At 44.7% G+C, this 11,412-nt stretch overlaps 1 protein-coding gene across 1 annotated transcript; it reads left to right on the top strand.

The window, feature by feature from the left end:
• The first annotated feature begins 416 nt into the window (after positions 1-416).
• LOC143818635 (olfactory receptor 6B1-like) lies at positions 417-1,416 on the top strand. Its single transcript, XM_077299890.1, has one exon. It carries the CDS (start codon positions 417-419, stop codon positions 1,365-1,367), a length of 951 nt encoding a protein of 316 aa, XP_077156005.1. The 3' UTR covers positions 1,368-1,416.
• Positions 1,417-11,412: the final 9,996 nt, after the last annotated feature.

Below are 11,412 nucleotides of genomic sequence, written 5' to 3'. Positions count from 1 at the left end.
CTCTATGGCTTATGTTTGACGTTCTCTTACTTTCCAGATTCACCACAAAAGATTCTTATACAGGCTTTGATAGTCCTTCCTGATTGGCTGTGCTAGTCTATGTGATGTTATTATGTGACATTATGATGAAGCCCGGTTGGGTGCCTCCAAGTTCAAGTGATTCTTCTCTTATTGATACAGGAGTGACAAGTTGTTCTGATTCGCCTACCTCAGTGGATTCCTAAAAATGTGGCATTATATCAAATCAATTCACTCATCTCTTTGCAGAGTGGGATGATTTTGTTGAATATAGAATGACCTAAGACTTGGTAATCATTGCAAATCATCCCAGAAAGGGTAAGAATATGGATAGAATCTATTACTAACCATCTTTTGCTTCCAGATACATTACTTCACCTACATCTTCACTGGAGCCAATGGCCAACCAGAGTCAATCGAATGTCCGTGAGTTTGCCCTGCTTGGATTTCCAGGTCTTCCTGAACAGTTTTATTCTGTGGTCTCGATAACCATCTTTCTTCTCTACAATGTATCTCTCTATGCCAATGGGATTGTCATAGTTTTGATTATTGTAAGAAAACACCTCCACCAGCCAATGTACATCATCATAGGAAGCTTAGCTTTCTCCGATTTACTCTTCGACACATTGACTTTGCCAAAAATCATAGCCAAGTATTGGTTTGGGAGTGGATCCTTGTCCTTCTCTGTGTGCTTTATCCAAATGTTCTTTGCACATTTTCTGTCCACACTTGATTCTCTCATCATCATGCTGATGGCCATGGATCGTTATGTTGCCATCTGTAAGCCGCTGAGATATCATACTCTAATCAGTAACCGGGTGGTGGCTCTCCTGTGCTTATTTTTCTTGCTCTTTGCCGCCATCATTGGTCTTGTTATCACCTCGTTGGGTCTTTGGCTTCCATACTGTGGTCCTAACAGAATTAAGAGCTGTTTCTGCTCGCTCACCCCTGTTGCCATCTTATCTTGTACCGATTCATCTTCTGCCAGAAGAACTGGGTTCATAATTGCCTTGTTTGCCCATCTTTGCCCATTGTCCTTTATAATCTTCTCATATATCATCATCCTCTCGAGAATGTGTTCATTAGGGCGTTCTGAAAACTGGCAGAAGGCTTTCTCCACTTGTACCACTCACTGGTTCGTCATTGGCTTGTACTTCATCCCGCGACTCACAGTATACACCTACAATCAGGTCCAGGTCTTTCCCAACGCCGACGTCAACGTTCTCCTCATTTGTCTCTACACTTTTGCTCCGCATTTTGCTAGCCCTATAATATTTTGTCTTCGGACTGAGGAAATCAAAAGGACTATGAAAAATGTACTGAAAAAAATGATAACCAAGAAATATTAAGGTTTTCATAATTTTTAGAATGTTTTCAGCATTGAGGAGGCCAACTACTGACATAGTAACATAGTTAGTAAGGCCGAAAAAAGACATTTGTCCATCCAGTTCAGCCTATATTCCTATATTCCATCATAATAAATCCCCAGATCTACGTCCTTCCTCAGAACCTAATAATTGTATGATACAATATTGTTACACTCCAGGAAGACATCCAGCCTCTCTTGAACCCCTCGACTGAGTTCGCCATCACCACCTCCTCAGGCAAGCAATTCCAGATTCTCACTGCCCTAACAGTAAAGAATCCTCTTCTATGTTGGTGGACATATGAAGCTGAATATTACGTTCCATCTCCTTGATGATGCCACCTACGTTCTACCATTACAAGGTGATGCTGCTTCTTTCACCCAATAACTTCTTGTCAGTGGTTTACATCTCTTGACTGACACATAGTGTATTGGGGCATCCTTTTTTTTATACAGGATTACCAAAGATAGGCTGAAAACTCATTGAAGACACGTATTACATGGACTGTAGGATGAGGAGTGGTTTAGGTGTGAACTAGATTGGTAGAGTGATGGAGGTTTTATAATCTTCCCAAGCACTCCGGGGTTCAGTTTTGGCAACAAAGAAAAAAGAAAGTGTCCACCTCCCATCCTCCTTAATAAACGTCTTTGTTTTTGGCATTGATTATTTTTTATTTGATTAGTGTCGGGGGGTTTTCCGAGCATGTTTTCTATTGTTAAAGGTAAGTATCATCGCAGCTCATTAGCAGGTTAAAGGTCCTTGGAGTTGGTGTTATTAATGAGAAGAAGTGAAATCAGTGTGGTTAGATTTTACCCCTCAAAAGCATATTGATTGGAACAATTACAGGTGGTCCCACTGGTTTGGAGATCCTGCTGGGTGTTGTCCCAGCAAATGGGAAGACAACAACCACTTACTTTTGGTCAAGACACACCTAAGGCTGTTATATACAACTACAGATAAATGGAGTATGGTGGCAATAGATTTTGTAGTTCCAAGGGCCTCCACCATCTGTTTGACGTGATCGAGGAGAGTGTGTATTCTGTATGGTCATGTGTTTATAATATGTTGTGTAAGGTTTTCTAAATAAAAACGCCTCTGAGGCTAATTCAATCTACCTCTTGGGTCCATGTGTCATTATGAAGCTTATTAGTAGAGTTCGAGAACAATTATTCAGCTGGTAAATAGGGGCTAATGTTCAAGGTAGCATACCAAACTCTACAATACTGGGGTCAAGTAAGAAAAAAAACAAAAAAAAGCAAGCCTTGAGTACATATAACCCTCAGACATGAGCCTAAAGTACCTTCTTTTGGCATATAACATGCCAATGGGCCCTTTAGACACTCTTCTGTGTCTAAAGGGTCCATTGGCTACCGGCAGCTCCTGTGTAATCACTGAGCAATGACGTTGCCGATGTGTTGGATAGGAGACAAGTCCAGAGACACTGCTGGCAGCTCCTGTGTAAAATTTCTCAGTCATAGTGGATGTTGTCTGGGTTACATTTTTTTGATGTAGAGAACTAAAAAAAAGCATTTAAAAATTTTGTTGAGTTAAATTTCTCATCTATACAGTATTTCGTTGTCTGGGGTACACTTTTGTAATATATAACACACCTAAAAAGCATAAAAAATATATCTGGGTTAAATGTTTCAGCCATACAGTATTCCATGGTCTGGGGTACATTTCTGTGGTATATAACACTCTAAAAAAAAGTGTTACAATTTTTTGCTGTATTCAATTAGTCATCCATACAGTGCAACATGGTTAGTGGGCGATAAACATGGCAGAACCACGCAAGACTTCCGAGTGAGTTACTGGAGGATTATTGGAGCCAGAGGAAGCTGACGCAACAGCAGAGGTAGCAGGAGCCTGTGATCTACATCCAGCCAATTACCAGGAACCACTAAAGCCCGAACCCAAGGCCGCCTTCTTTACCGCTAGGTTTCTTCGGGACTGCCGATGGAAAGCCAGCTGGTCAGAAGAGACGAGCCAGGACCAGGTCAAGATAAATGTTATCGGGCTCGCTAGCCATAAGGTACAGACAGTTGGCATACCAGGGGGTGGTCATTACTTATGACCATCAGCGGAGAAGGGGCTCTATTGAAGAGTTTGAGACCCGTCATCACATCTCGTTTAACCATCGGGCAGTAGAGACAGAACTTTTGCCTTGAAGGCTGCAAGAGCTGATGGCTGGAGCCAGGGTCACAGTCCTAAATATGGAGGGGCAACATCGCTGGTATGAAGTGGAGGTAATCCCAGAAGGAAGGGAGCAGGATGAAAACTGCTTGAGGAATGATCAGGCCTGGGAGAGGCTCCTTGAGGCAGTTCGAGACAGGGCTACTACCACCACCGATAGAATGTACTGTCATTGGGGTTCCCCATCTCCTATGCGGGAACATCTAATGGTGCAGGTGACACAGGGGGCTGTTGTCCATTTCTTTATAGCAAGGGCTCCAGCACTAGCGGAAGCCAGGTCACTTACAGCCCAGGCACCTGGTAAAAGGGCTTCAGGAAACAGGTGGAGGCAGTCCCCCCAGCTTCTCAAGAAAGGAGTAAAAGAAGCGAACACCTGAAGTGGATTACTGTATTACCCTCCTTATAATTTTTTACTGGCTTTCCACTTTCTGAAAAGTCTTTATGAGTGTAGCAGTAGATACACTACACTTTGAAAATATTTAGGTTCAAAATTTATTTCAGGGTTGGAGATCGGCGGACCCCTGGATGTTCGGGTCCGGCGGGTTCAGCCGAACAGTTTAAAAAGTTTGGGTTTGGGTGCCAGAACAGTACCCAGATCTGAACCCGAACCCCATTCACTTGAGGCCCGAACATGCCATGCATGCCCTGCATGACAGCATGGCAAACACTGCTTCTGATCGGTGGTAAAATCATTACCGCTGGTCAGACAGCAGTGGTTCCCACGCTGCCAAATTACATTACGTTGTTCTGTCCAATGCAGTAATCCCTATCTGGGGATTAATAGTTTTCAACCTGGACAGAGCCAAGATGCGACTGTCCAGGCTGAGGACCACTGATGAATGAGCTGCTGTGAGTGCAGCATCAGTGAGCAGCAGTGACCTCATCAAGGTTACTGCCTGTCAATGAAGCTATGTTCCCAGCTTGGCCTTTGAACTGTGGTAACCTCCCTCTGGTGAGATCACCGTTAGCACAGTAAGTAAAAGTCTCATGGTGCAGAGGCAAGCTCACTGCAGTTCAAATTCACCACAGCTCTGCTCCATGAGACTTTTTCTCACTTTGCTAACGGTGAACCCCCCAGAGAGAGGTCATCGCAGTTCATTGGCTTGCTGGGATCGCAGCCTCAGTGACTGGAGGTAAACTCGATGAGGTCACCGCTACTCACTGAAGCTGCACTTGCAGTAGCTCATTCATCAGTTTTTCTCAGCCTGGACAGTGGCATCTTGCCACCGTCCAGGTTGAACACTATTAATCCCCAGACATGGATTACGGCGTGGGACAGAATGATGGACAGGTGAGGTATATGGTTGTTTTTAATTTTTGCTTAATTACAGGAGATGAGGGATTCCGTTGAATTAGATTTTAGTTGAGTTAGGTTATTATTTTTAAATAAAAAATGAAAAGTGTATTTTTTTTATTTCAAATAAGGGACTTTATTCTGGCTGTGTCTTTATTTACAATGTAACTGTCACAGGGTCCTTCTCCGGTATCACACAATCAACAGAGCAAGATAATAGTGAGCAACTCCAAGACCTTTATTTAGGCAAAAATACAAAAGGTCCATATACGATCCACCACACAAAGGATAAAATAGTCCAGAACACAAATGCAGTTCAGTAACAGGATAAAAGTCCAACAATGCAGCAGACAGAGGATAGCATAGTCCATATACGCTTCTTTCTCTTCGAGATGCTGTGAACACATCATCATTCCACACAGGACTGATCTGTGTCTCACCTCCCTGATATTTTGAGTCTCCCTCCTCATTCACAGGTCAGGAGGGGGAAGGTCTCAGGGGCTCATTGTTTCAACAGCCTAGATCAACATGTCATTAGCATATTAGCAAACAATACAGTGCTGTGGGGGGCTGATATCAGATGGCAGCAACAGCCATTCATCATTTAGCAAATAACTCCTTCTACAAGAGAACACCATGAAAATAAGTAAAATAGAAATATACACAACAATGATACCCACATAGCATATCACACCATCACAGTAACTATAGGATTAATAATGGATAGGTGTCTTATAGACTCCTCTACATTAGTAAGCCGTGGGCTGGATGTCACCAGAAAATACAAAGGTGACATCAACCCCACAAATATGAACCCCACTTGCCACTGCTACAGGGCAAGTGGGAAGAGCCAGGCAAATTGCCAGAACTGGCGCATCTAATAGATGTGCCTTTTCTGGGCAGCTTCTGGCTGCTATTTTTAGGTTGGGGGGCCAATACCTATGGCCCCTTACCAGCCTGAGAATACCAGCCCAGAGCTGTCTGCTTTAGCAAGGCTGGTTGTAAACAATGGGGAGGACCACACACCGTTTTTTTAAATTATTTATTTAAATAATTTAAGAAAAATATCTCGATGACCCCTCTATTCCTGATAACGAATCTTGCTGAGGCTGACAGGTGAGGGTTGCATTTATCAAAAATACAGGGGAACTTACGCCGTTTTATGGAATTATTTATTAAGAGCACAGGCGCCGGCTGATGAATTCTCCAGTCAAACAGCGCCTGCTCTCACAGTTATTAGCAGCAGCAGGCGTTGGATGATGGGAGCAGTAGTCCCATCAGCTTACTCCAGTGACCAAAGGTAAACTTTCCACCCCTGATCACAGCTGCGGGCTCACGCTGTCAAATGACAGCGTGAGAACCTCAGCTGTCTGACCAGCGGTAATGATTTTACCGCCGATCAGAAGCAGTGTTTGCTGTGCTGTCATGCACATGACAGCGCAACAAACACCCAGTGTTCAGGGGGCTGAAACTCATCAGTAACCTGGTGAAGTCCATGTTTGGTGTTCGTACCCGAACAGTAGGTGTTTGGTACGGATGCCAAACTTTACTGTTCGGGATCGCTCATCTCTATTCAGGATTCAATTCGTTATCCCTACAGTTTAACACAGTTAATGGTACATTACAGTGGTATGCAAGACTCAAAAAAAGCATTAAACAATTTGGCTGGGTTCAATTTCCCACCCATACGCTATTCTGTGGTCTGGAGTACATATTTGTGATATACAGTGGGTACAGAAAGTATTCAGACCCCTTTAAATTTTGTCACTCTTTTTTCATTGCAGCCATTTGGTAAATTCAAAATAGTTCATTTTTTCACATTAATGTACACTCTGCACCCCATCTTGACTGAAAACCCCCAGAAATGTACACATTTTTGCAAATTTATTAAAAAAACAAACTGAAATATCACATGATCATAAGTATTCAGACCCTTTGCTCAGACACTCATATGTAAGTCCCATGCTGTCCATTTCCTTGTGATCCTCCTTGAGATGGTTCTGCTCCTTCATTGGAGGCCAGCTGTGTGTATTTAACCTGATAGGACTTGATTTGGAAAGGCGCACACCTGTCTATATAAGATCTCACAGCTCACAGTGCATGTCAGACCAAATGAGAATCATGAGGTCAAAGGAACTGGCCAAGGAACTCAGAGACAGAATTGTGGCAAGGCACAGATCTGGCCAAGGTAACAACAGAATTTCTACAGTACTCAGTGTACCTAATAGCACAGTGGCCTCCATAATCCTTAAATGGAAGACGTTTGGGACCACCAGACGTCTTCCTAGACCTGGCCGTCCAGCCAAACTGAGCAATCGTGGGAAAAGAGCCTTGGTGAGAGAGGTAAAGGAGAACCCCAAGATCACTGTGGCTGAGCTCCAGAGATGAAGTAGGGAGATGGGAGAAAGTTCCACAAAATCAACTATCACTGCAGCCCTCCATGAAGATAGACCTTTTTGGTGATAACTCTAAGCGGTATGTATGTAGAAAACCAGGCACTGCTCATCACCTGCACAATACATTCCCAATACAATCCCAACGATGAAACATGGTGGTGCCAGCATCATACTATGGGGATGTTTTTCAGCTGCAGGGACAGGACGACTGGTTGTCATTGAAGGAAACATGAATGTGGCCAAGTACAGAGATATCCTGGATGAAAACCTCTTCCAGAGTGCTCTTGACCTCAGACTTGGCCGAAGGTTCACCTTCCAACAAGGCAATCAACATCTCTGTGACCATTCCTGACTGGCCCAGCCAGAGCCCGGACCTAAACCCAATGGAGCATCTCTGGAGAGACCTGAAAATGTCGTCAACCAACGTTCACCATCCAACCTGACGGAACTGGAGAGGATCTGCAAGGAAGAATGGCCGAGGATCCCCAAATCCAGGGGGGAAAACTTGTATCATTCCCAAGAAGACTCATGGCTGTACTAGCTCAAAAGGTGCTTCTCCTCAATACTGAGCAAAGGGGCTGAAGACTTATGACCATGGGAGATTTCAGTTTTTCTTTTTTAATAAATTTGCAAAAATTTCTACATTTCTGGTTTTTTTTCAGTCAAGATGGGGTGCAGAGTGTACATTAATGAGAAAAAATGAACTTTTTTGAATTTACCAAATGGCTGCAATGAAACAAAGAGTGAAAAATGTAAAGGGGTCTGAATACTTTCCGTACCCACTGTATGTCTCCCATAAATGTCGTATCTATGCATACCTCAACATTCATCACTCACTACTGGCTCCAAAGTGTCTCAGAAATATTCTTTGATCAGAAGAAGCGCTTTTGTTTGGAATCGTACTTCTGTGCCTCTGCGTAAACAAATCTTAGACTTGGTGTCTTTCTTCCAGAAAATCTCGCTGCTGTAATTACCTGGTCGTTGCAGGAAGCCCCTACTTCAATAGAAATTGAAATGACAGCTGTCTCTCTCTCTCTCACTTCCCATGTTTTAACTAGTTGCTCTCCTCCCTAGTTATAATTAGTTCCATATGTTCAATATGAGGGTGATACTGCATGTCCCCTCTTTAGAGATGTCTTATGGATATTTAATTTTTCTCTATGACACTATTGATTTATGCTATTAAAATTAAAACAATGGTGAATCTTTAAAGGGAACCAAAGGCAGCATGTATCATGCGCTGCCAGTATGAGCTCAGCCGGATATGTTTAACCTCTGACACGCTGCAGCTTTTCAGAGAAAAAACATGCTTTAAGAGCCATCAGGAGAGAAGTCGGACAGATGGGTCCTTGGCGGCTTCTCCCTCTTGCACCCCTTTAATGATAGGTCTCTCCCTGTGTGTGTGTATAAGTAGAGACCTGTAACTCTAAGGCAGTGGGTATGGAGAAGCCACCAGGAACCCACCTGTCCGACTAGTCCCCCATGAAAACCTGTCCCTGGCGGCTTTTAAGTATGTTTTTCTGTGAATCACTTGATACATGCTGCCCGCTGATCGATCAGCATGGATCCACTGTCAGGTTTCCTTTAAACAAGATTGGAGAAGAGTTTCTCCGCCTTCTCCTACCAGGAGGCTTCTGAGTTCTGTCCGCTTTATTCAAGGGCAAATAGACTTGAATTACTGATTCTGATCCGACACTCAGATCGGTATTGGACATGTGTCCACGATTTTGCACAGACCACTTAGTCCCCAAAAAATCATGGACTTGTGAACAGCCCTCTAGACTGTCATAGGAACGAGAAAAAAATATTATAGCACTCATGTGAAAAACTGATGTCTGAACGAGGGGTTCAGCTCAGGGGCAGCGAAACATCTGTGCAATAAAACTGCAGTGATGCAGCCTAAAAGTGGGGATAGGGGAAACTCAGCAGATGACCGTGCTGTTACTGAATATGAATCGCTATGTAAAGGTAAAGTGACATTATCGCCATATGGTGACATATAGTGGTAGATACCAGTGCTGCAGAACATATAGAGATTACAGCACAGTTATAGATGGCGACTTACAGCTGATGTTCCTTCCTATGGAGCCTTTCACTGTTCCCGTCTTTTCCATCTGGCCCAGACCGACATGACGACTTCTCCAGCCAGGACTCGGCTGCAGAGAATACAACAAAGACACATTTCACTTCTCACATTTCCTGCACTGTCCCCATATATCCCAACCTGCACAAACACCTCATCCTGCTGATTACAATACTGAGCCGCTGCTGCCGTATGTGTCCCTATCGCTGCACCTGCTGTGTGGTACAATACAAGCGCTCCTGTTAGTGCCCCACTTAATAATGCCACCACTGTGCCCAAAACAGTAAGGCCACCACTGTGCCCCCACATAATAATGCTACCACTGTGCCCCCACATAATAATCCCACCACTAGGCCCCACATAATGATGCCCCCACTGTGCCCCCACATAATGATGCTACCACTGTGCCACCATATAATAATGCCACCACTATGCCCCACATAATGATGCCCCCACTGTGCCCCCACATAATAATGCCACCACTGTGCCACCACATAATAATGTCACCACTGTGCCCCCACATAATAATGCCACCACTGTGCCACCACATAATAATGCCACCACTATGCCCCACATAATGATGCCCCCACTGTGCCCACACATAATAATGCCACCATTGTGCCCCCACACAATAATGCCACCACTGTGCCCCCACGTAATAATGCCGACACTGTGTCCCCACATAATGCCACCACTGTACTCCCACATAATACCACTACTGTGCCCCCACACAATAGTGACACCACTTTACTCCCACATAATTATGACATCACTGTGCCCCTGAAATAGTAATAATACCCTCAAGATGTTACAATTTCTGACAGGAGAGTAAAGTCTGATCTAAACATGCATGCTCAGACTGCTGTCACTCATGTAGACGTAGCCCTGCCTCCACCAGAGTCGTGCCCACCTCTGTTCATTTGATTCCAATCCCCATATCGGATGTAGCAGAGTCAGAATCAAAATGGAAGTAAAGTGTTAGTTAGGAAGAGGTAAGAATAATGAAAGGGGGTGAAATTAGTAGTGGAAAATCACTTTAGTAATGTCCTTTGAGTCCCACCATGTACAGCTCCTCTATACACAGTATGGTGGGCCCACATCTCCCTTATAGACATGATGGGCCTACTGCTCCCCTATACACAGTTTGATGGACCCACAGCTCCTCTATACACAGTATGATGACCCACAGCTCTTCTATACACAGTGTGATGACCCACAGCTCCCCTATACACAGTATGATGGGCCCACAGCTCCCCAATACACAGTATTGGAGCGCACCCAAGGGCTAGGGGTACTCAGTACCAGGTCCTTCGGTTATCAAGGGGGATGTCACGGTGGCTGACCTGGTCAGTGGCCCTTGGGATGTCCATTGTAAAAAGGGAAAGGTCTTTAAAGGGGAAATGTTCGTGACAGCACTTGTGGTATTCGGTCAGAGTGACCGACGCTGCTTAGGGGGTCCGCTGGGATGATGTTATGGCAGCTAGATGGTATACCTTCCCACAGGTGAAGTATGTCCCCAGGGCTTCCCAGTGTGTAGATGGTGGATGGTGAGAGGCCCAGTGAAGAACGAGGACACAAGGTTGCAGCCTCTTTGCCTTTTTACTGAAGGCTTCAGCATCCACAGTCCAGAGCACCAGATCACAGGGCAGGCAGAGTCTGGCCGGTTTGGAAGCAAATCCAGAGTCCCCTTATCCAGGTGGAAATCAGTAGCCTTCCTCTAGCGCCTGTGTGTTGTAGTACCTCCCTGCTGAGCTTCTCATAAGGTCCTCACAGATGTTGTAGATGTTATCGATGTTATCTTTCTCTCTGTCCCCAGATGGATAGGACAAACCTGTATGACCGATAGCTTGAGGCTTTTTACAGGGACTCTATCATTCCCCGCCCTCTCGTGGGTGCCACCTTGCCTCCTGGGTATAGGGCGGATCAGTAACTTGCAATTAGCTGTCCTGCCTGTCTCTGGAGCAAGGCATAAAGGCCTGTTGCTCCCTTTGTGTTCCGGCTACCGGTATCCTGCGCCTCAGAAGGAGGCTGCCTGTGCAGGGCAGAACTCCTTCTGGTTTC

Source organism: Ranitomeya variabilis, chromosome 3, assembly GCF_051348905.1.
Source record: "Ranitomeya variabilis isolate aRanVar5 chromosome 3, aRanVar5.hap1, whole genome shotgun sequence".
Taxonomy (NCBI): Eukaryota; Metazoa; Chordata; class Amphibia; order Anura; family Dendrobatidae; genus Ranitomeya; species Ranitomeya variabilis.
This window is presented reverse-complemented; position numbering and strand designations above follow the sequence as displayed.

What these genes read in the sequence shown, in the direction of transcription:
- LOC143818635 (XM_077299890.1), top strand. Translation starts at nt 417, where the DNA reads ATGGCCAACCAGAGTCAATCGAATGTCCGTGAGTTTGCCCTGCTTGGA.